The 24,969-nt window shown below is 47.2% G+C and overlaps 1 protein-coding gene across 1 annotated transcript; it reads right to left on the minus strand.

The window, feature by feature from the left end:
• ERGIC3 (ERGIC and golgi 3) lies at positions 1–24,807 on the minus strand (the record flags this gene model as incomplete). The annotated part of the gene is made up of 13 exons (XM_080354603.1): positions 1–322; positions 2,730–2,785; positions 3,710–3,846; positions 7,876–7,940; positions 9,627–9,723; positions 10,343–10,374; positions 15,614–15,671; positions 18,251–18,416; positions 19,414–19,507; positions 22,478–22,597; positions 24,030–24,117; positions 24,558–24,628; positions 24,720–24,807. The coding sequence occupies 13 exons, from the start codon at positions 24,805–24,807 to the stop codon at positions 243–245; spliced, it is 1,152 nt and encodes a 383-aa protein (XP_080210729.1). The 3' UTR covers positions 1–242.
• Positions 24,808–24,969: the final 162 nt, after the last annotated feature.

The raw sequence follows: 24,969 nt of genomic DNA on the forward strand, positions 1-24,969 counted from the left end.
CTGAACGTGGACTGATACAAAGGAGTTTTTACAGTAGGGTCTGCACAGCCAGACCAGGCGGCCAATCTTTATAGCAGCAAAGTTCAAATAGTTCCGTCCACAAATTAATGCTGAGGAATGACGGGGCAGTGGTGCGGGCCATCTGGTAATTCCAAACCTCTTCTCTTGTGCATCACTTGTGTTTTGAAAAACCTGTTTAGTTCTCCTTAGAGTTTTTTTTGTGGGGTGAGGTCGTTGCTTATTTATATTGTCTTCCCAAGTTCAATTTTCTTCTGGATGGCACGTGCTGAGTGATAGATCAAGGAGTCAATGAATCCTGCAACTACAAGGAAAAAACAGATGAAGGCGGACATGCCTCAAAGAGAGAACAACTCCCAGCAAAAGAAACATACACCCTTCTGTTGGTGGAAAGGAATTCCAGCTCCCCCAGACAAAACAGCTGCTGCTGCTCAGAAGAAACAACTCCTCGTCTCATTAGGACAGACAAGATCCAGCTTGCAGGGCAGAGGTGACCCTGCTTCCCAAAAAAAGCTCTTACAGAAGTAAAAATGAGCCAGGCCGAGTCCCCTGTGTTTACTGAGGAGTGAGAAGGGTTTGTGGAGGAAGCTGATGCTGAGAGCTCGGTGCCACGTCATGGCCTGACCTGGCTCGCCAAGGGCTTGTCTCCCATTTCTTGCCATCTCACAGTAACCTCACAGGTGAGCTACTCCACCCCACGCTGCCTGCTAAGGATGCTCTTTATCAGAGACCACAATGTCCCCCAGCAAGGACACAAAGCAAAACAAACCAATGCCTTTAGAACTGTAGGATTTTGCCCAAATCTCTCCAGCACTGGAGGAGCCTGTTATTAATAGTTCAGTGCTTGTTCGGGACCACAGGGAAGCTCAGAATGGATCTGCTGCAACAGAAACCCCAGACAGCCCTGCGTCTCCCAGGACAGGAACCCCAAGCTCCTGCCAGGGAGGGAACATGGGCTGCCAGCCAGTGATGGTGTTTTCAACACCTTCGTGAAGCTCCGGGTTCTTTTTTCTTCTATTTGACACCTTAATCTAAGGAATAAGACACTACTTGGCCCTGCACAAAGACACACATTTCAATACTACATGGGACCAGTATTATTCAATATATTAATCCATGACTTGGATGAGGGAATAGAGTGACTGTCAGCAAGTTTGCTGCTGACACCAAGCTGGGAGGAGTGGTGACACTGGAAGCTGTGCTGCCATCAGAGACCTGGACAGGCTGGAGAGCTGGGCAGGGAGAAATTCAATGAAATAGAACCAGGGCAAGTGTAGAGTCTTGAATCTGGGCAGGAACAACCCCAGGTTCCAGTGTAAGTTGAGGAATGACCCGTTGGAGAGCAGTATAGGGGAAAGGGACCTGGGGGTCCTGGGGACAGCAGGGTGACCATGAGCCAGCACTGGGCCCTTGTGGCCAGGAAGCCAATGGGACCTGGGGTGGGTTAGAAGGGGGTGGTCAGTAGGTCAGAGAGGTTCTCCTGCCCCTCTGCTCTGCCCTGGGGAGACCACACCTGGAATCTTGTGTCCAGCTGTGGCCCCTCAGTTCCAGCAGGACAGGGAACTGCTGCAGAGAGTCCAGCGCAGCCACCAAGATGCTGAAGGGAGTGGAGCATCTCCCGTGTGAGGAAAGGCTGAGGGAGCTGGGGCTCTGGAGCTGGACAAGAGGGGACTGAGCGGGGACTCATTAATGTTTACAGATATATAAAGGGGGAGTGTCAGGAGGATGGAGCCAGGCTCTTCTCGGTGACAACCAGTGAGAGGACAAGGGGTAATGGGTGCAAACTGGAACACAGGAGGTTCCACTTAAATTTGAGAAGAAACTTGTTGGGGTGAGGGTGTCAGAGCCTGGCCCAGGCTGCCCAGGGGGGTTGTGGAGTCTCCTTCTGTGCAGACATTCCAACCCGCCTGGACACCTTCCTGTGTAACCTCATCTGGGTGTTCCTGCTCCATGGGGGGATTGCACTGGATGAGCTTTCCAGGGCCCTTCCAACACCTGACATTCTGGGATTCTGTGTGATTCTGTGATAAAAAGTAGCAGCTAAAATGGGAACAGAGTCTTGTGTTTATTACTGTAGAATATAGAATTACTGGCCTTACCACTTGGTCTTTGAGTAATGCTTCAGATGACTCTTTTTTGTGGTTGTTTTGCCCTAAAATTATCCCTATTTGTGGAATCAATTTGATGCTGCAACACAAAAACTGATACACAGCTGATGTGGTCTGTCCTCTAGAATGTAGAGTTTGAACGTGGCATATGGCAGCAAGCACTACAACCTGGCTGTCAAACCTCAACAGTGCTTGAGGGCACCTGCATTCCTCATGAAAACAATCTTTGAAAACCCTTCCCTGAGTCAGCCATTGAAATTAATACAATCAAGTCCAGGGATCCCATCAGCCTTACAGTTGCCTTCAAAGGGCCGAATGTAATTTTATGACTGTACAAATGTAACTACTCCTACATTTATACAGTGCTAACATTACATTTGGCACTTTGAAGGCAAGAACAAGGCCATCTCAGAAGTCTGCAGTGCGAATTACCATCTGATGCCGCTCCCATGGCTCTGCAGAACACGCTATATTCCCCCCTGAAGGCTGAAATAATCTCTCCCCATCAAACAGAATTTTATTACTAGCCATGCAGACTTTAGAAGGAGTTAAGATGTCAAGTGTTTACACTTTAGAAAGAAAAAATCTTGAAGGGCGCAATACCTGTAAAGATGCCTCCAACGATGGCACAAACTCCCGTGAGAAAGTGAGTGAAGGACCTAGAACGGGAAAACAATTGGAACAACCAGTTCAGATACCAATGTCAGATAAGTAACCGTCAACTAATAAAAACTAACAATTATCTTAATGTTCATCACAGCACATAAGTATACATTATATAAATATTAATAGCTGAAAATTACCAGATTTAACAATAAAATAACTCCTGCTGGCTACAGAAGAGAGTTTGGCACTGAGACCTTTACTGAACAGCATTAGAGCAGCGTGTTCTAGTGAGCTCAATGGCAACCTTGGGAGGCAAGTACTGAGTTGATAAACCTGAAGGATGGCCTTTTAATCCCTAAGATTTTATCCACTCCTACACAGCCAGAATGCACAGCAGGCTGCTCTACCACAGAAACTAAATCCCCAGGCATATGTTAAGGTATAGACATTGGCTGTCCCTCGTTATGATCCCAAAAGACGTGACAGCTACAGCTCCTTCCATTCCCCTGCAGTTACATGCCCTGTGATTAAAGGAGGATCCAGAAGGAAGAGGTTGCACACTGACTACAACATGCAGAGAAGCAATATCAAATGCAGAATAAGTAACCAGGGTGGATCAGCATGGGTGCTGCTGTAGGTGCTGCTCTAAGTCTTCCCATTAAAAAAGACTTTGAGCAATTAGTCTGAACCGAGAACCATTATATCAGTCTTCTGCCCACTGTGCCAATCTCCTTTCTCTGTCTTGACACTGGATTAAAACCCCAAGATAATATCAGAAAAACCTCAATCCCTTCCAGATGTTCACACTGGGAGGAAGGGCACCCAGGAGTGCCTCTTCCTCACCGCCAGCTGGGAAGGGGCTTGGACGGCTTTCAGGCATTTGCACTGTCCTGTCTAATCGTGGAGGCAGTTCTAAACTACGCAAAATGTCAAAAAATCAATGGAGGGTGAATGAAACAGATTGACACGTCTCTTACCTGTGTTTCTCTGTCAGCTTCACCATCATGGGCGAAAGTTCGTACAGCACAAACACACCAGGCAGACCCTGGTCTCCCAGTAGCCCGTTGGCTATCTTCTCATGTCGTGTCACCGAAAACTGGTTAGTCCTCACCACCTAGCAGGAAACAAGCACAGGAAACGTTGTTTTGTTAACGAGGGATAGGAAAGGCTACTAAAGCATGAGCTCAGCGAAACATATCAATGTAGCCCTTGTGAAGGGCCTGAGGGTGTCACAAAAGGTGACAAAGAGCACCACCAGGATCAGGTCTGCCAGCTAAAGCCCCAGCCAGTCCAAAGAATGCGAGATGCCTCAGTCCCCAGGCTGGATTGTTTTGCTCTCTGTGGGCAAGTAATGGCACAAGCTGCCCCTCTCACCCTCAACCCCAAGTCCACGTCATCCTCTCCCAAAATGCAGTCCACACAAGCTGCTTCAGGGGACAGAACCGCTTTGAAAAAGCCATACGTGTTCAAGAGTGAGAAAACAGGAAATCGTGCATAAAGGCAGGAGAGCGTCAGGGCTGCAGGACACAGACTGCTCATCTTTATCTAAATGAAAACCACCCTGCAGCATTCTGTGTCCTGCTGTTCTTCTACACATTGTGCATATCAGTTTTATCCTTAGAGCAAACAAACTGGGTTTCTTGTTGTGGTGGATGCACTCACCCCGCCCAGGCAAAGCAGAGCAGTTTGGTCCAGGCTCCAGAGGAGGGAAGGGCCTGAGCTGCAGCCAGGCCAAGAACTGCTGCCAGGAGACCCACAGGGAAGCAGAACCGCAACCAAGCGCTGGGGGCTGCTGGGCGCAGGGAGTCTCCAGCAGACTTTTCCTACCGTGTGCAGTTTGACTACGAGTCAACCACTTCATTCTACAAATACAACAGCCTGGATGAGCCACTTCAAGCTCTCCCTGCTAAATAAGCGAGCTGTATGGCAATGCTTTTGCTTACTCAGAGGTCAGCCGATGAGCCCAATTCAAGTTCAATATTAATCATTTAGCTTAAGTAGATGCACACCAAAGGTAATGGATTATTTACAGATATAAGGTTATATGACTTCTAATATACTCTTTGATTCATGTTACTTGGTAGACTAGATTTGCTCAAATTTTAAGCTTGTATTTACCAAAAGCAACTGCAGGCTACACTAAACGCCCGCAAGATAAAGTCCAGCTTGCATTTTGCTGGGAAAAATGGAACTGACTGGGAAAACAACGATCCAAGGCTAACACAGACATCTGTGAAGCGCGGCTTCTTTTGCACTTTGCCGAGAAGAAAGGATTTATCCAGACAGAAAGGCACCTTCAGGGATATGGACCAAAACCAATGTCTACAACTGAACAAAACAAAGGCCCACGTGGAGTCAGGAAAAAAGGGCCCAATGGGGAGCAAAGAACCCAGAGGTGAAATTTGGCTATTGGATTGAATCTGAGTGTGAACCGTCTGTAAAGATATAAAAGCGTGTCGTTTTCTATGCTGGGGCAGAACTTGGCGCAGTACCCGGCCTGAGCCAGCCCTTCCGCTATTCTACTCCATTACATTTTTTATTTTCTGAAAATCTTGTTTCCTGAAAGTCTGTTTTGCATGCGTTAGGGGCCTCGCCTCAACGTTTGCCACAGGAGCTTTAAAAATAGCTCCAGAGTGAACGGTTACCGGGGAGAGAAGACGTCTGAAAGTTTTCTTCATGAACAGGTACAGGCTCCTGGGGAGAATTCAGCAGCATTCGGCTTGGCGTATTTTCTCCATGCAGTAAATAACAGAGTGAACCTGTCACCAACTTCTTTTAAGTCGTGCTTCCCTTTAAGAAATCTAAACATTGTTCTGCAGCAAGCAGAACCCTAAATTACACCCCTGTGACACCTGTAAAAGGAAATTACGTTCTATGATGCCTAATAAGCTATTTAACACAAATTACAATCCAAGCCAAGAAGGATACTCTCCAGCTTCTTTACCAAATTCCACATTTCGGGGTTCCAAGTACTGAATGTATAACCCAGGTCTGGGACAAAGAATTACTGGAGGGAGTTCAGTGGAGGCTACAAAGATGCTGAGGGGTCTGATGAGGAGAGACTGAGAGAGCTGGGGCTGTTCAGCTGGAGAAGAGAAGCTGAGAGGGATCTTATTTATGCTGATAAATATCTCAGGGTGGGTGTCAGAGGATGGACCAGACTCTGTTCAGTGGTGCCCAATGCCAGGGTGAGGGGCAACGGGCACAGACTGGAACACAGGAGGGTCCATCTGAACATGAGGAGAAACTTGTTTGCTGTGAGGTGCCAGAGCCTGGCCCAGGCTGCCCAGAGCGGGTGTGGAGTCTCCTTCTCTGAGACATTCAAACCCGCCTGGACCCACCTGTGTGATCTGCTCTGTGACTCTGTGTGAGCAGGGGTTGGACTGGATCATCTTCAGAGGTCACTTCAACCCCAACCAGTCTGTGACCTGGCAGCACACTTGGATCCATAGTTACTATAAGCATCATGGTGTGCATGGATTCCTCACCTGGTGACTAATAAAAAGCAATTATTTTGACAGGAGAAGCCCTTCGAAAACTGAACAGCTCTACAGTAGAATGCAAGATTTCAGCAAGAGAAACAGAAACCCTGGGGACTTAATGGCACTGGGAGGTGGCCACAATAAAAAAAGCTCAGATTAACTATCCCTTGTACTTCAGGAATTTCAATCATCTGCAGAAGCATCCTGAATCCCAGCACAATGAACTTCAAACATGGTCTGAAGGTTCTCCCAACATCATCTCATGGCATACAACTTTCACCAAACTTCCTGGAGAAGTCAGATGGGTCCTTTCTAGGCAGGGACTAGAAAGAGTGGTCTGCATAAGGATTTATCACACGAGAACCGTGTCTTGCAAACAGCTTCAATCTTTAGGGCAGATGAAGAAATACAAACTACATCTGCATTTCCAGTGGATTCTGCTGGGTTGCTCTGCCCATACTGCCCCAGGACAGCTTCACTACAAGGTCTGCATTCTATCTCCTGTGGCCATGTGGCTCCTCAGATTTGTGGTTCCTACACAGCCTTGGACATCACTAATAATCTGCCGGTGATTTACATTTCAGAGTGCCTAAAGCAACATAAAGGTTGTGTGGATGTGCAGCAGAATGTTCTGATTGCAAGGGTATGTGGTACGTGCTCCAGTGCACTGTGGGTTTGGGTGAAGAGCCTGAGGTGGTCAGGGCTCCCAGCACTGTGGGGTTTGCACCGCCTTATAAATCTGTGTAAGACAAGGGGATCAAATTCTGGCATAGTTTAATCCACATGGAGATCAGTCCATCAGTCCTTGCACTAAACCAGCCCCAGAACCACACTTGGGTTTCACCTCAGAGGAATCATGTTTGGCACCTGGCTCTTCCTCACTCACAGGGTTAGACACGTACATGGGGTAGCACCAGCGGGGAAGTCTGGAGCTGCTGCCTCTACTGGGGTTTTCTCTGCAAAAGAAACGTAACAGCTTACATCTTTCTTCTGCCCTAAGAGTATGGGGGCCCAGAAATGATAACTGACAGGTCTGGTTTGGTTGGGTTTGGTGTTTAAAAGAGGTTCTCCATAGCTCTTGAGATCCCCTGCAGAATGACAGCAACCAACATAAACGTTTCCACATGAATGAAAGAAAACACAGCTCTTTCTGCTCCCTCAGGCTGGTTTCAGAAGAGAGCATAAGTTTGTCTCTGTTCTCAGGATCTTTGTCTCACCCAGGTTATCTCCTCAGTAATTTATTTTACCTGTCCCAAAAGCAGATATATTCTGAAAGCAGGGCTGGAAATCTAGCCACACCACTTTGGAGGCTAAAGCAGTCTCTACACTGGAGACAAGCTTATCTTGGGTTATTCTCCAAAGAACATTTTTAGGATCTCCTTGCTGCTTTGACTTCTCCTGAGCATGCACGAGGAGGGATTCATGAGGGAACAGGATGAACATGGCGTGGTCACTTTGACTGAGTCTGAGACCTGTATCATCGCTGCTGCAACGTTACAGATAACATCACACCGTGGAAACTTACTCTTGCTGGGGTGGTTACAAGAATGTTGAACAGATTGTGCTGCCTCCACCAGAAGTCAGATATGGTCAGTGTCAGGATATGAGGAGACAGTTTGCAGGCTTTCACTTGCCAAAGAAACAGGGAAAATGGTACTTACTTCACCATCTACTTTCATATACACTGTAGGGACCACTTTGACGAAATACTGAAACATCATGGAAGCTGTGAGCAAAGACAGAGAGACACAATCAGTAACACGTGCTTATTCTAGCACATGAAAAACTAACAGCATAGCCCTAAGAAAACATACTCAACTCTAAATGAGTATCCTATATTAGCTTCAATTAACACTACAGTTTATTACCGTAGGAGATGAAAAGGACCATCTGGACCAGTGAGGAAAATAAAAATAGATCTGCTCCTGCTGCTCAGACCAGCCTGTTCCTTCAGGATAATGGAAGGCAGGAGTCGTTTTGAAACGTATTTTCTATGAGATTCCCTAGAGGAGAAGACTATTAATGCATTTCTAGAGAAGAAGTAATTCTCATATATAATATCTTTAGCTGCTCTGCAATAAACATAAATTTGTCCTGCAATCTATTTCTCCCACTTCTTCTCCAGAGCACATCTTCGCTCTTAGCTCCTCAGGAATTTGGCAGCTTGTTCTCTGAGGCCCAGAACAGAAACCTTCACCCTACAGAGTATCTGACCAGCCAGCTCCAGGCCCCCGCCCAGAGAGAAAAATTAAGGCACCATGACTGTATCGAGCATTCTAACACTTTTTCTTTTTTCTGTATTTTATTTTAAGCACTATCCTTTGATTTGGGTATAAGAATCAAAATTGATGGTGGAAAAGTTAAAAGAACGGATTCAGGCAGGATTAGCAGTCCTACCAGAACCTCAAAGCAAACAGCTTCCTTCTCCAGGCTTTATCACAATCCAGCACCCTGAGTACCTGCAAGGACAAAGCTTGCAGACTTCAACAGAACTAAAAAGATAATAAAGTCTGCAGTGGCACAGAAAGTGGTACGGTGAGGATCTTTCATGGGGAACGCACACAAGCAGGCTTATGTGAATAAACTGACTGTAGTTTGAGCAGCAGTCGCATGGGAACTGGTTTTCCTTCTCTCCCCAGCAAACTCAAGCTCTCTAGAAAAGATCAGCAAAATTTCCACTGCCCTGCAGCTGCTCAGCTGTTACTCTTGGGTGGATGGAGCCAGGCTCTTCTCAGTGACAACCAATGGTAGGACAAGGGGTAATGGCTACAAACTGGAACACAAAAGGTTCCACTTAAATTTGAGAAGAAACTTGTTGGGGGTGAGGGTGGCAGAGCCTGGCCCAGGCTGCCCAGGGGGGTTGTGGAGTCTCCTTCTGTGCAGACATTCCAACCCGCCTGGACACCTTCCTGTGTAACCTCATCTGGGTGTTCCTGCTCCATGGGGGGATTGCACTGGATGAGCTTTCCAGGGCCCTTCCAACCCCTGACATTCTGGGATTCTGTGGATCAAGGCCAAGCAGACACCACAGCTTTCCAGCAACTATCAATTAGGCTTTTTCCCCTTTATCCTGTATCTTCTGGTTATCTCCCACCACATGCAGCAGCCAGACAGGGCTGTCCCTGAGCTACACCCGGTGCAGGTGTTCAGCAACGCTGTGCTGGACCTGCTGCTGTGCACCCATGAACACCGAATAGAGATCTTTCAGAAAGGCCACAGAACCAAAACACCTCGGCAGATTCGTTCCAGATGAATGGAGGTGGCTGTTTGAGAACGAGCACAAGGTGGAGGAGCCCACATTTTACACAACGCTGTCAGGGTTCTTGTTAAAGACTGGGAACTTTGCTCTGTTCTCTTCTAATGCTTATTAATACAGGCACTTAAAAAGTTATTTCTCTCAGCTGGCTTTTACCTTGCTGTGCAGTGACATCCGTCCCATCCAGAGGGTTCACAATGCCTGGATAATCCCTTCCAAACGAGAGATGTTTGATGTAGTGTGTCATATTGATCTGAAATGGAAATAGTAATAAACAACGGCACAACATCCCAGCGTGAAGATAAGGGGACTAAAGTTAATTATATGTATATTTTTGGAGTGTGGCTCTGGAACAGAGGTGGGTCCTTCCTTACTCTACACATCCATATGGTAAACTCCAAAGCACTTGCTCATTTTTCTTACTCATGGGAGATTCCAAGATGTAGAATCTCTCCTTCACCTGCTGGAAGTCCCCAGATCGCAGTGCCCTTCCCTCCCACCCACAGAGCAGGGTCTCCCACCCACGAGAGCACACACTGTCAGCTGCCCCGGTGGCAAAGGAATGGGCATCACCCGCTTCCCTCCCCAACAGATCCAGCAGCGGTTGTGAAAATGTCAACCTTGGAAACCTGGGAAGCACAGATGAAGGAGCAAGGCAGTCTCAGGAATTGGGAAACAGGCTTGCCAAGCAACACGCAGATGTCCCAGAACATACTTCAGAGCCCTGTGGGGAAGCAGGTCCCAGGTTCTGCTCAGACCCATCAAGCCAAATCCGGCTGTGTGCAGCACACCAGGATCTCAGGGTGGCAAAGGGAGGGAAATCCAGGAGGAAAACACAAAGAGAACTACAACACTGTCTTGGCAACACTTACGTTATCGAGTCCAAAGCTCTGCAGATCGTGAACTGTAACAGAAAAATAGTTTAACAATATAGTTCACACTGTGGTATCTATTTACCTCATTCTATCCTATAAGGGAGCTCCTCTCATTTCCACCGTGATCTAAAACGGCAAGAAAATCACCTGTCTTTCTTGTTTGCAGTAGGGCATGTCATAGATAAAACTGCTGCAATTCCCCTCCTAACACAGACTAGCCACTGCTGGAGTGAAGTAACTTTAATTTGGGATTAATTCAGATTGGGTATTTCAGTCCTCACCTGAATGTATTCTCAACCTAGGGCAGAACCAAGATCCCACGGGGCAAGCAAGGGAAACTCTCCTGTTATCTCAGTCACCACCTGATACACACAACTCCTCTAACTACTGTAAAACACAGAGGCACAACAGATCTAAACTAAGAGCTGAGCAGAGCACGTGCCTTAATATCACATGCAAGTGCCCTAAAGAAGCGATCAGCAGGTTTACTCGAAGTCTCACAATCATCTCAAAGCAGCCAGAGCCGGTGGTGCGGTTTAACAGGCAATTCGTGTGCTCAGGAAAGCAGAGCTCACCCTTCGCCTTAGCAAAGGAAAACACACGTCAGAAACCGTGGGTGATTATTTTAGGAGCTGATGGAGTCAGATCACCAAGTGCTGCTACACTATTAACCAAGATTAGGAATGCTGCTCCCTTGCAGGGTTTCTGATACACAGCCTGGCACAAGACTGCCTGCAAAGATAAAGAACTGACTGAAAATAGCCTCTCCTTGGAAACATTATTTAACATCAGTGTTGCTGTTAACTCATTTTTTTTCCATTAGCATCCTTCAATAAAACACCAGAAGCTTTACTTGTACTTGTGTAAAACCCTTACTAAACCCAAAGATATAGATATGCAAAACAGAGAATGTATAGTTGGAAAACAAAATGCTAAGCCTAAACTATACTCCTCCTAATGCTCTGACTTAGGGAGAGGCCCTTGCATTTCACAGTTAAAATGCTCAGAGCCTAAGGCTGCAATCACTGGGATGAACACGCTTGTTCTGCATTACAAAATGCTCAGAGCTGCGTTGGCTTCAGCCGTTCCTGCTGCCGTCTCTGTCTCTGAGGAGCACGCATCCCCATCGCTGCCGCCAGCACAGCGCTGTGTGTGCCTGAGCTGGCAAGCGGACCACAGAACTCGCTTGGCTTTAGAAAAGAGACTTACTAAAAAAATCTGGAAATAGATGTGAAATGGCGGGCAGGGAAAGAAGGGAGAAGCAGCCTCGGGTTACGCTCGGGCATCCACCACCTCTCTGGGCAACCTGGGCCAGGCTCTTGCTCGCAGCACTTACGACCACTCAGGACTCTCAATTAACGCATTGAGACCAGGACACAGCTAGGACACCAGTTTTCAAACTGGGGATGAATTTTTGGAGCAAAACATCTTACAGGAGCACGGTGGCAGGAAGATGATGGGCAGCATAAGGATGCATCGTGAAGAGGGTACTGAGGCAGGGAGCAACAGAGAAAATGTTGTAGGTAGGGGAAGGAGTGAGCAAAGCTGAGAGCCTGTGCCCTCCAAGAGATGTTACTGACTTGAAACATCACATCTCAACCCATAACCACCCTGATTTGGATAAGAATTACTGACCGAGGCAACGAAGGGAACCTTGTGGTTGGTGTCTACTACACGCTGTGCAATCAAGGGGAGCCTGTTGATGAAGGTTTCTTACTGCAGCTACAGAAGCCATCACACTCGCCGGCTCTCGTCCTGCTGGGGGACTCTGACCACCCCGACCGCTGCTGCTGAGACCCCCCTGCAGTGCTGGTCCAGCTCTGGGTCCTCAGCACAGGACATACATGGACCTGCTAGAGAGGGGCCAGAGGAGCCACAGGAATGATCTGAGGCTGGAACAGCTCTGCTGGGGACAGGCTGGGAGAGCTGGGGTGTTCAGATGGAGAAGAGAAGCTCCGGGGGACCTTAGTGCGGCCTTTCAGTGCTTAAAGGCGGCCGATAAGAAAGATGGGGACAGATTTTTACAGGGCCTGTTGCGACGAACAGAGGGTGATAGTTTTGAACTAGAAGGGGGGAGATTTACAGTAGATATAAGGAAGAAATTGTAGCCCCTGAGGGTGGTGAGAGCTTGGCCCAGATACCCAGAGAGGTGGTGGATGAACCATCCCTGGAGACATCCCAGGCCAGGCTGGACGGGGCTCTGAGCACCCTGAGCTGGTGCAGATGTCCCTGCTCATGAAAGGGGGGACTGGGGAGCTGGGAAGGGCCCTTCAACACAAACCATCTGTGACTCTGTGATTAGCCTTAAAAAAATCCAATAGTTTACAAACCCATGGAAAACCTCCTACTGAGTATTCTGAGATTAGCAGGGTTGGTGCATGAATTCCAAGGAGCTCTCCTTTTAGCTTTCAGGAAACCTTCTCAAATCCCAGCCTAGATCAATAGCTCCTCCCAAAGGAGAGTTATGGGCACAGTAAGTAACAGAAATCACATTAGTTCTCTAGTAAACAGCTTTGGAAAATAAAAATGGATACGGCAACACTTACTCTCAACAGCGTGCACTGCAAAAATCGGCAAAGTAGGAGAGAAAAGAGACATATTCAGATCCTTACAATGAAAAGACACAGAGATTCAGATAGCGCAGCATTTAAAACTCGTACCAGAAAGGGGAAGAGAGACAGCCTTCTAGGCCACGTAAAATTACTCCCTAGCTAGCGAAAGGACTGATACATGAACAAGCAATCATTTAAAGAGTAACAGAGAAACAAAACTGCAGGATGAATCACTAAAAGGAAATATACAGTGCTATGTCCATACGTTAACTGAGCTCTAAATCAGCATGCCAGATAACAATGCTGCTTATATTCAGGTTCTTTTTCAGTCTTAACAGTGAGGTCACTTTAGGAGCAAAGCTATTCAGCAGTGCACTCAAGGGTTACACTCACAACATACTAACATTCAAACCCGGGCAACAAGTTTGCTCTTAATCAGTCCCATGCTTCTTTCATCAGACCTGACGCACAGAGAAGGTAGCAAATCATGAGGTTGTTTTTGTCCATTCTGTTGCAAGATACCAAGAAATGTGAATACCTGGAAGGATGGGGTGCAGGGGAAATGTATGTTTGGATGGCGTATCTCAAATGAGGTTGAGCAGTCTCCTTTCTTATTCTGAAAGACTGTTGACATGTATTCAACACTGTGCATGGCTAACCAGTGTCATCGACTCACACCTCCTCAGAGATGGGCCTCCGAATCCTTCACACAGCAATTTCGAACCACTTGGCCAAATGCTGTATCCCCAGTGGTGCGTTTTCCGGTAGGGAGAAGGTATGGAGAGCCGTGACAAACGTCAGGCATTCCCAACAACCGGTATGGCGTGAGCCCTGACGGCTTATCAACCAGTGACAAAGGGAAATGTCACATTTGTGGTCTCCAAAACACACTTGATATAACCTGAAAACATTTATCCATCTGCCCACAGATGGGTGAGACATTGCACCTTTCAATAACAGGACAACCAAACTCGGAGCTTACCAGCATAAGAAGAACAGTCCTTAGCAATGCTGAGGCTGAAATAATAATCTCAGGCTCCAGCATTCAATTTGGGGATGAAAACAGTTGATTCCCTGTCAGATGCAACTTTGGCACAGAAGTTACAGTGAGCTCACACAAACACCCTCTGTGAAGGAATCCTGTAGAGGTGATCGAGCGGAGGATTTGGATCTCCTCCACACTGAAATGGTGGCCTTGACTGACAGAGATTGAGTCCCACATTATGTTTTTTCCAAGAATGCTGATGGGCAGGAGAAGAGCTCAGATGAGGAACCGGTATCTGCAGAAGGCCTGTGCGATAAAGACAGCGCCCAAACTAGTTGGGCTCCATGACAAGAACACAGGAAGAGGCTGCGGTCTCTGCAGTAAAAAAGAATAAGCCTCACTTGCTCTTGGTTGTCAATGAGAAGATGACAAGGGACCTAAAAAATGACAACCAGTCTTCAGTCAAATCTGTATGTCCTTTTGCAATTCAGTGCTCAAAACATTAAAAAGTATGTAAAATAAGAGAGGCTGTTAGGGATTATCCATAGTGCCCAAGGATGCCTTCAAATCGGTTCTGGCTGTCAAACAAATCTGTAGTAGAGATGGGAATAAACTCTCCCTTAAATACATGGGCAGAACATTAACGAAGATGTACAACTGACCCGTGAATGTGTGCTCTTAGAGAGCTAAAAGAGCTTCACCCATTTCTAGGCACAGCTGGGTGGCCCTGAGGAGGCAGCTCCTTTTCCAAAATCATCGTCTCAAAGAGCAGCTTGCTTGGGTTTCTTCTTTCCACAATCATTCCCACGAATGAGGAGGAAAACACAAAATCAGTGCCTTCAGAGATAACTTTGTTCCTCCAGTTGACCATGTAGGGTATAAGATAACCACAAAATCTGGACCATGTACAGAACTTCTTCACCCACAGCAACAGTCACGGTCACTGAGAGTGTGTCCTTAGGACAGAGAATGTCCTGAACGTTGTCATCAGCATCAGCTTCTTTTCTAGGGAATTGAAGGAATCTAATGATACATTTTAATGAATCCTGAAAAGCACGAATCCAATAAAGCACAATGGGCAATGTCTTCCCTAAAAAGTAGTGAAGATGGCACCTCAGCAGCAGAATGGTCCAAAGATAATCTAAAGGATGGAGAAGAAGCCTCAGTTTCCCCTTGACTAGAAGATGGCAAGGAAGAAGGAAGTGATGTGATAACTAGATGACCTTTGAAGATCCCTTCCAACCCAAACCATTCTATGATTCTATAAGCTATCACTATTGCTCTGACCACTGACCACTGTGCATTTATATCTATCTCCATACTTGAGAAAGTCCTTTACAACTTCACTCCAAAAGTTCGGAATTGCTTTAACATTCTCCCGACACATTCTCCAAAACACCCCTTTCCAGAGATACTGATGTTCAGGTCCTGGCCTGAACGCCTGACTTGAGGTTGTTTTACAGCAAAGTTTTGTGGAACAAGCGAGACTGAGAGACTGCCCGGAACATTCTCCTCCAAGCTCTTCCACACCCACATGGCGGCACCTCCAGAAAACACTTTTCTACTTGTTCGTGGTGGTTCTAAAGCTCTGGAACAACACTTCAACAACGGCCTCCCCACTAAAGCAGTGCCGTTGTTCTTAGGGACAGCAATGCAAAGATATTCAAAGAAAACAGTCAGATACACGTGAAAGCTAAAGGTCACCACAAGCACGAGAAGAAAATACTTTACCGTGTACATGAGACTGTTGGAAACTTTTTCCTGGTGCAAAATGGAAATTTCCAGCTACCTGCAGGAGACAGTAATCTCTCATTAAACGGTCTGAATCTATAGAAATCAAGCAGTCACACTCGGGCTTGGATTTTTAAGCTTCTGTTTAGCAAGACAGACACCAAGCAACTCATTTTCACAGGTAACCATCAGAAGATATCATCCTAAAATAGAGATTAATTTCCCCTCCTCCCCAAAGGCATTCATGTGAAAAGCCACCATTACATACTAATATTGATAATAATTCTGTGCAGATTATTTTAGTGAGGGTCTCTTCCAACCAAAACGGTTCTATGATTCTATGAGATGCAAATGGGAAGAAGGAATTAAGTCTATTGGGAGGGAAGTGACTGTTGCTGCAGGAAATACAAAAAGGTATCACAAAAAGGGATTGGAGGAAGTGACTGAGGGGGAGAGCGAGCAGGGGAAGATCCCTTAATACAATAAACAAAGGGGATCCTTTGTATGCATCCATGAAAATAAGCTGCATGCAAAAATAAAGCTCTAAACCTATTAAAAAAAAACCAAAAAACAAACAAAAAAACCCCCCCAAAAAACAACAACAACAAAACACCTCAAAAAAAAAACCCAAAAGACAAAGATAGTTAAAATTTCATCCTGGAATATGGAAGGGATACAGATGTTAGCTGCTTTCCTGACACTTACTGGCAATCACACACACTCTCTCCTGGAGGAAGTGCTCATATGCTACATTACACCTTCCATACCTGTGCAAAACCCATTGCTTCTGGTGTAACAACTGCAGACCCGATGAGAATGAAGACATTTCCCCAGTGACACCCACCCCTGGACCCTTCCTACCTCCAGCAACCCCCTCTGCATTGCTCCTGCTTATCACACGTGGTGATAGAGGGTCCCCTAATGCTTTGGTACCCAGAATGATGCTCAAATCACAGTGTCTGGCTTGGTGAGTATAAAAGGTTTACTTTCCAGAAATAATGAATGTGGTATCCAGGAAAAGTACACAAAGGTGTAAAAAACCCAAACCAAAGCAAAAAACCCAAACAAAACAGAGTTTGACTTTAAAAAAATAATTAGCTTGGGACTCACTTCTAGAATGTACTGGGGTTCATAACCTGCACGTCCGAGTGTTCTGGGTTTCGTAACCCAGCAAGCAATGGGATACTTACATAGTTATCTGATATATCTCATAATATATGTTCATACACCCATTGCAAAAACCACCTCTCTGAGCATTTCCAGCTTTGACAATTCCAACAGTCTTGCTTCCACTGCTCCTCTAAAGAAGAGAACGTCTCAGTCTCTCCAGCTCCTCTGCTGGCATGTTGTTGGTTACTGTTCTCTCCAGCACCCACTGGTGGCCTCTGCTCTAAGACCAGAAGAGCAGGTGGGACAATCTAACCTCAAGGAAGCTGCCCCTCCTCCTCCAAAAACCTCAACAAAAAGACTGGCTAGCTAGACGGGAGGAAAAGCTGAGCTGCTCCAGCCAGCGCGCTTCCTACCAGCCCACACCACAAACCAGAGAATTACACAATCACACAGGATCCCAGAATGCCAGGGGTTGAAAGGCCCTGGAAAGCTCATCCAGTGCAATCCCCCCATGGAGCAGGAACATCCAGATGAGGTTACACAGGAAGGTGTCCAGGCGGGTTGCAATGTCTGCACAGAAGGAGACTCCACAACCCCCCTGGGCAGCCTGGGCCAGGCTCTGACACCCTCACCCCCAACAAGTTTCTTCTCATATTTAAGTGGAACCTCCTGTGTTCCAGTTTGCACCCATTGCCCCTTGTTCTGTCACTGGTTGTCACCAGAAGAGCCTGGCTCCATCCTCCTGACACTGCCCCTTTCCATATTGATCCCCATGAATGAGTCCCCCCTCAGTGTCCTCTTGTCCAGCTCCAGAGCCCCAGCTCCCTCAGCCTTTCCTCACACGGGAGATGCTCCACTCCCTGCAGCATCTTGGTGGCTGCGCTGGACTCTCTTCAGCAGTTCCCTGTCCTGCTGGAACTGAGGGGCCACAACTGGACACAAGATTCCAGGTGTGGTCTCCCCAGGGCAGAGCAGAGGGGCAGGAGAACCTCTCTGACCTACTGACCACCCCCTTCTAACCCACCCCAGGTCCCATTGGCTTCCTGGCCACAAGGGCCCAGTGCTGGCTCATGGTCCTCCTGCTGTCCCCAGGACCCCCAGGTCCCTTTCCCCTACGCTGCTCTCTAATAGGTCATTCCCCAACTTACACTGGAACCTGGGGTTGTTCCTGCCCAGATTCAAGACTCTACATTTGCCCTTGTTCTATTTCATTAAATTTCTCCCCGCCCAGCTCTCCAGCCTGTCCAGGTCTCTGATGGCAGCACAGCTTCCAGTGTCACCACTCCTCCCAGCTTGGTGTCAGCAGCAAACTTGCTGACAGTCACTCTGTTATTAGCCCCTTCCCACCGCTCTTCCTGCCTCTCCTGCTGAACCCCTTTAGGGGCACAAGTCCCCGCGGAGCCCAGGAGTCATGGTGTTACTGTGCTACGAACACCTTGAGATGAGAAAGGAGAGGAATGCCCCAACTCTGCCTTCTCACAGTCATCACCACCATGCAGCAGGTTCCCAGCTAAACCCATCTCTTACCTTGTTGACCTCCAGGAAGCCATACACTTGGCAGCCCTCGTTCTTCTGCTCTTGCATTTTCTGGCTAAACCCTTCCCTCTTACACTGCTCTATGGTATCGGGGTTCTTGAAGGCCCAGCCTCGCCGCCTGTATGCTTCTCTGACGTCATCACAAGTATTGCAACACCTGCAAAAACACGAGCACCATCTTACCATCTTCAGCGCTACAAAGAGATGCTCCACCTCAGGACATGAACCACCGGGGGAATTTACTTCAACACAGCAATAAAGCAAACATCAGGGACTGGATCCTGAAAGGTGGCCTAAAACTCCTGAGGGAGTTTTAGTTTTTGCTACAAAACCAACACCAGCGTCTCACAATTCTGAGCAGTCTGAAGCTTCCCTGTGTTAATAAAATTTCTGTTCCTTCTTTCCTCTGTTTTTAGGGCAAGACTGTCAACAGTGGAGGTTAATGGCAAACTTTATTCATTACTTTCCTACCTCTGGATAATGTCTTGGTCACTGGAACAAAGAGTTCCATGTTTTGCTGGACCAAAGGAAAAGCTGAAGGCTGGAATCACAAATCCCTCAAGACAGAAACTTTTCTGACAGATGAGACAAACCACATTACTACAGAAACAATAATAGTGAAGGATAGTCCAGAACCTACGGACTATCACGGATCCATTCTTACAGGAATTTGCAGGTAGAACAAATGAGAAACACCAAATGACACCTGTAGTTTGTACGAGTGACAGATGTCTGGTCTTTGCTCCCATAAGGATGCAAAGCCTGCAGCAGGAGTGAGAAGGCCAAACCCAGGTTTTATTCCAAGACAGCTCACATAACAGAGAAATAATTTACACAGCTCCCCTCTGGACACCAAATAACCCCTGAAAAGATTCCATTTGCTGAGAGACAATCTTTGTGCTGCTGCAATGGAAGTGCAGCTTGCACTGCCCTTAAACAGGCAAACTAGACAACACAGCTCTGCACGGGTTAAGAATCACGAGTGCAGCTTCCAAAGGTATAACAATACCACAACAGTTCTCATCATCCTCTGAACACGTGCCCAGGAGGATTTCATTGCACAGACCCTCACAGACATTTGGGAAAAAAACACACATGGAACATAACTGTATTAGCTCAAGAGCTAAGAGGATGTGCAAAGCTGTAAAGGTTACCGAATGTCCTCTGACTCTGCCCCGTAACAGCTCTCGCAGCGATCGGCATCCAAAGAATTTGGATCAAACACTTTTTCTTCTTCTTTCCCCAGCTCTAAAACAAAAGAAGATTCATAGTGATGAGGCACATCTAGAAATGCTGTCTTGCACTCTTGTTCTACGCACAATACCTGTGTCACACAAGAATGCAATGATTTTGTGTCAGAAGCTGCGGATCCTGCACCCAAAGCCCACCTGAAACAGTCACACAGAGCTTGCTGAAGTGGGAAGTAAGACCAAATAGTAGCATTTGTCATCTCAAGAACACCCTTCACAGAAAGAACCGGCTACCTGCAAGCTGGTCAGAATCTCACTTGCATACTAAAGTAGACCAAATCAGTAAACTGCAACTGATACAGGATCCAACACAAACAAAATTTTCAGTAGCAGTCCACAGTGCATAATCCTGTCCCAAGATGTGCAGGGAACACTGTGATATATTGCTGTGAAACAAGATCAGAGTGGGCATTTCCCGAGTGGAAAACTGACAGCCAGTCTTCCAGTATGACACACCCGTTAACCATCGCCTCCTAGAAATCGACAAGGAATCTGTACCTTCCTCACGCCTCAGCAATTCTGCCCATGTCTGTGCCACGTGTGCGTTGGATGTGCAGCTGCAGCACAAACTCATGGAGCTCCATGTTCTTATGTGCAGAAGGCTGATGAGGCGAGAGCTGGTGACAGCTGAAACCCTCCAAAGGGCAGGAGATGCCTATAGAAAACTCCAACAGGACCTTCTTTTTGCCAAAACAAAGATCGAAGGTGTACAAATTTTGGAGTTAGGAATAAGCGAGCCAATTTTGTGTTCAACATTTTCAAAAACATTGGCTCTTACAACAAGAGGTCCCCTTAAAACCAGGCTGTTTCAGCTCACAAATCCTGAAGGACAGGACTAAGTCTCCTGGGTTACCAAAGCCCTCCAAGGCTCGCTGCCCACGCACTGCTCTCTGCAAGCCTTGAAAAGGTGGCTCCTCAGATAACTGATGCTGGGGAAGGTGAGAAGGTGCATAGTCAGACACTGCTGAGGGTATAAAACCTCCTTGGGGCCTTGTTTGTTGAGATGGGGAGGTATAACAGGGGGATGGAAGTGAGTACTAAAGATGTCTGCATTTTTTATTAACCACAGGAAAAAAAGATTTCAACTAAAAAGTACGAAATATGCACAAAAAAACCCCAATCATTAACCTTATTGCTTTAATTAAATATTTACGGTAGTTATGATCAAGCAAATAAAAACTTTTAGGAAAATATACCCATTATTAAACAACTGTGTAAGACCTTTGTCCTAAAGCTTACCAAGTTCAAAGTAGTGGAAAGAGCTCTTAAGCATTCATTGTTTAAGAAGTGCTAAGGCTTTTAATCTTATAATTACACTAAAAGACAGCACCAGGAAGAATACAGCTTAATAATTGCTATGCTTTGTCGAAGTCATGATTCGCACTATTTAGCAAGCACACCTGTACAATACATGGAGCCTTTCGAGATACAGCGACCAGCAGCAGCTTTGTCAGTGGGATCAGTGGCTGCCTGGTGAATTGTGTCATAGGCAGCATCAGCAGGTGACACACAATGCTGAGATACTGCAAAGAAACTGCAGTACATAAAGCTCCACATGAAGGGTTAACATGATCATCAACTTGCATGCAGATATGATACATGAAATTGGAAAACTCCGTCCATGTGAAAAGGAATTAAATGGTAAGAGCCGCCAATAAAGAATTAAATCATCTATTGTCATCCAATGGAAATGAGTAGGGTGACATCCAGGCACAGAATGCAACCTACCACAAAAATCATTATGTTATCAATCGTTACGTACCTATGATTAGAAAAAGTCTCCAGATGCTACTCCATAAAATTTGGGTATGCTTTACTAGATGTAGGTCAATACTGCTGTCGTTGCCTTAAAATAACTGACTGAATGTCATTGTTACTAATATAAACTGATAATCAGAGTTTAGCAAAGATGGGTGGATACTTCTGACCAAACTTGCAATGAAGGTGATGGAAACCAAACTAGCCATGTGCTTTTTCTAGACAGCAGAAGAAACTGCTGGTTGTATGCAATGCATCTGCTCTCTTTTAAAAGGCCCCTTGTAGATGAGAGGGTTTGCTCCCTACAAGCTTCTGTTCCTTTCCACAGCCTCCGAATACAGAAATGCTGCTCAGTGACACAGCAGCAAGAACATTATCACCACATTCCTGTGACAACAGGAGAAACTCTGGTACCTGCCCGTTGCTCAGGTCTTGGCTCAGCCTTTCAACCTCAAGAACAGAGAAGTTAAATCCAAGCGATACAAATCAACAAATTTAGTTCATGCTGACACAAGAACCACACTGTCCCCCAGAAAAGGCACTAAGGAGCTCATGTTTTGGAAAGGAAACGTCAAGACAGTATTACTGTTAGACTGCAACACTTTGTCAGAATCGTTTCTGGTTTGTATCGAAGTACAACATAACATGCATAATAACATATGAGTCATAACATGCAAAAAACGTAGAGGAGAGGTTTGTGTAGCCAAGGAGCACTTACTACAGCTTGTAACCAATAAATAAACTAAAATATATTTATTAGGTATGCATTAACACACACAAAGTTAATGCAGTAAGGGGCAAGCTGAGGCTTGAGGGTCAAGTCACTGGGGCTTTCCCAATAGAGAGGTTCTTTCCTCAGCCAGCTTGTCCCATTTGTCAGTCCACTGTGATTCACAGATAAAACCAAAGTCAAGTTTTGTCAGAACAGCTGCTCAATTTCTAGTGATAAAGACCATTAACTCAGCAGCTTTATACCCGAAATGCAGCCATGACACCTTATTGTAATTTCAGAGGGAGCAGGCAAAGATTTGTCTTGCAAAACTGGTAAGTAAATAGGAGTTTGCCTAACCTGTCAGTTTAATAGATTTGTGTGCTATAAACTCTTCAGGAGTTTGTGGTGTTCAAATGCTCTTCAGCTGTCACTTGTTCCTGTGAATCTCAAAATGGTCATACTGTGACGGAACGACTATGAAAGTATACATCATCTTACCGTGTCTCTCAGCCTCTGGAGTCACACGATTGCCAGCTTTATCCAAACGTTGTTTAAACAGATTGTGCTCAACATCCAGCTGCTGCTCTCCTGCTACGTCCATGGCATCGATGCTCAAGTCTGAAACCAGGGAGCAAGGAAAGTGGTCTATAAACACACACCGGTCACGGCCTGTGGCAGGCTGGGGAAGCATTCACCCAGCAAAAACACAGAGTCTTTCAGCCAGGAGGATAAGAACGTGACAAACTGCAAGACTACGCATGGTTGGGGCCAAGTGACAGGGAATAAGATGCACATTGCAGCACCCCAAAGGAACCTTCCAAATACAGGGTTTGGTTTGGTGTACAAACACTGTTTCCAACAGCCACAGAAAGTGTTACCCTGAAAGGAAATACACTTAAGGTAAAAAAACAAAACCAAACCCCCCCAGAGCGCATAATAATTTTCCAGAGTTAAGCTTAAAATTGGTCAAAAGCTGCCTCCTACATCTATCCCCTCACTCTTTCCCCTTCCACATCAGCACATTTCCTTGTGATCCCTTTGCACAAAAAAGAATGAGGAGGTCTGTGTTCTCGGCCTGGTATCGAAGCACCATGGCGCACTTGCTGCCTACATGCTCTCTTCTAAGACCGACAGCTTCTCTGCACAAAACAGCAGAGGCTGTCAGTCTCTGTGGCCTTCCCACACCTTTTAAATGTGAGGAAGGTAAAGACTGATGATATCTTGGGTGGTCAGAAAGACTTCAGACTCACTACAGTTAGAGCCCTGTACTTATCCGAAGAAATTATTGCAACAGATAGATCAGTGGACAGGTGGACAACATGCACAGCAGTAATCACAGAATCCCAGAATGTCAGGGGTTGAAGGGACCTGGAAAGCTCATCCAGTGTAATCCCCCCATGGAGCAGGAACACCCAGATGAGGTTACACAGGAAGGTGTCCAGGCGGGTTGGAATGTCTGCAGAGAAGGAGACTCCACAACCCCCCTGGGCAGCCTGGGCCAGGCTCTGCCACCCTCACCAGGAACAAGTTTCTTCTCACATTTAAGTGGAACCTCCTGTGTTCCAGTTTGCACCCATTACCCCTTGTCCTACCGTTGGTTGTCACTGAGAGGAGCCTGGCTCCATCCTCCTGACACTCACCCTTACCCTACACAGCAAGACTTGAAAAACTTCCATCACTTCAGCCTGTAACTTTGCTTTGAGTTTAGTTAAAAGGTAATCAGATTATTAACATTCATTCTGATGCTGAAAAATTTGAAGAAAGGTTATCATGTGGCATTTGCCTTACAGTCAGAATTTAAGTACAAAAATAAAGGAAAAGTTGTGCTTCATCAAGTAACTTCCAAAGGAGACTCTAAAGTTCTTCAACAACACTACAATCAAATCTCAAGTCCCAGGTGAACTCTGTGCCAGCTTTCTCAGGATTACTGAGCTCTGACAAAGTACAGCACCACACAGACGTGCAGTAAACAGTCTCTGCCCTGCGCACGGAGCCTGCTGGGCCCCCACCAAGCACCCACATCACCCCAACATTCAGAGGTCTGACTCACAAGCACAAGGCATATGTGGAAAAATAACATCTAGATTGATCTTCAGCTTGTCTCCCCTCGATTTGTCAACGTACAGTTCCGGATGAACCTAGGAACAAAGGAAAAACAGAGCCCTGTTTCACTTGGAACCCAACCAAGAGGCCTCTCTCCCTCCATTGCTCTGGTTCAGGAGCCGACTTTGAAGACGCGGGATGTGCGAGACGCCTGAGCTGCTGCCTCCCACGCCTTCCATGGCAGCCGAGCACTGCCATTCCTCAGACTTTTAAAACACATAAGAGTTTGGGAACCTCGGCATCTGGGGCGGGGACGGGGGTTCCCGCGCTCGCTTTCTTTGCTCCGCTTGCAGGCGGCAGAGGCGGCGCGGGGCGCCCCCAGGCGCCGCTGCACCAGCCGCCCCAGCCCGGCTCTGCGGGACGGGACGAGCCCGGCACGCGTGAGGCTGCGGCTGCGGCGGGGGCGGCTCCGCGGGGTGCGCGGCACGGCAGGGCCGCCCCGGGCCGCAGGGCTCCCCCCCGCAACGCTACTCACCTCCTTGGCGAGGTAGTACTGCAGCTCCGAGAAGAACAGCAGCACCATGATGAGCCCGCTGACAACCGTCACTGCGGGGAGACGAGAACCGCGGTCAGCCCCGAGCCCGCCTCAGCCCGCCGGCCCCACGGCCCGCGCGGAGCCCCCAGCCCGGCCGCTCACCCAGCGCGCCCCCGCACGTCTTGACCCGAAAGTCTTCCAGGGTCTTGGGGAACGCGTCGAACCGCTTCAGCCGCCACAGCGAGTCCATGGCGCCGCGCGGCCCGGAACCACTCCAGCCTTCCGGGGCCGGGCCGGCAGCGCCCCCGCCCCGCCCGGCCCCGGGGCTGCGGGCGGCGCTGGGGCCCGGGGGCTCCTCCGGGGCGGGAGGGCGCTCGCCGCCCCTCGCCCTGTGCTGACCGGCCCCTCCCGC

Source organism: Nesoenas mayeri, assembly GCF_963082525.1.
Source record: "Nesoenas mayeri genome assembly, chromosome: 16".
NCBI lineage: Eukaryota > Metazoa > Chordata > Aves > Columbiformes > Columbidae > Nesoenas > Nesoenas mayeri.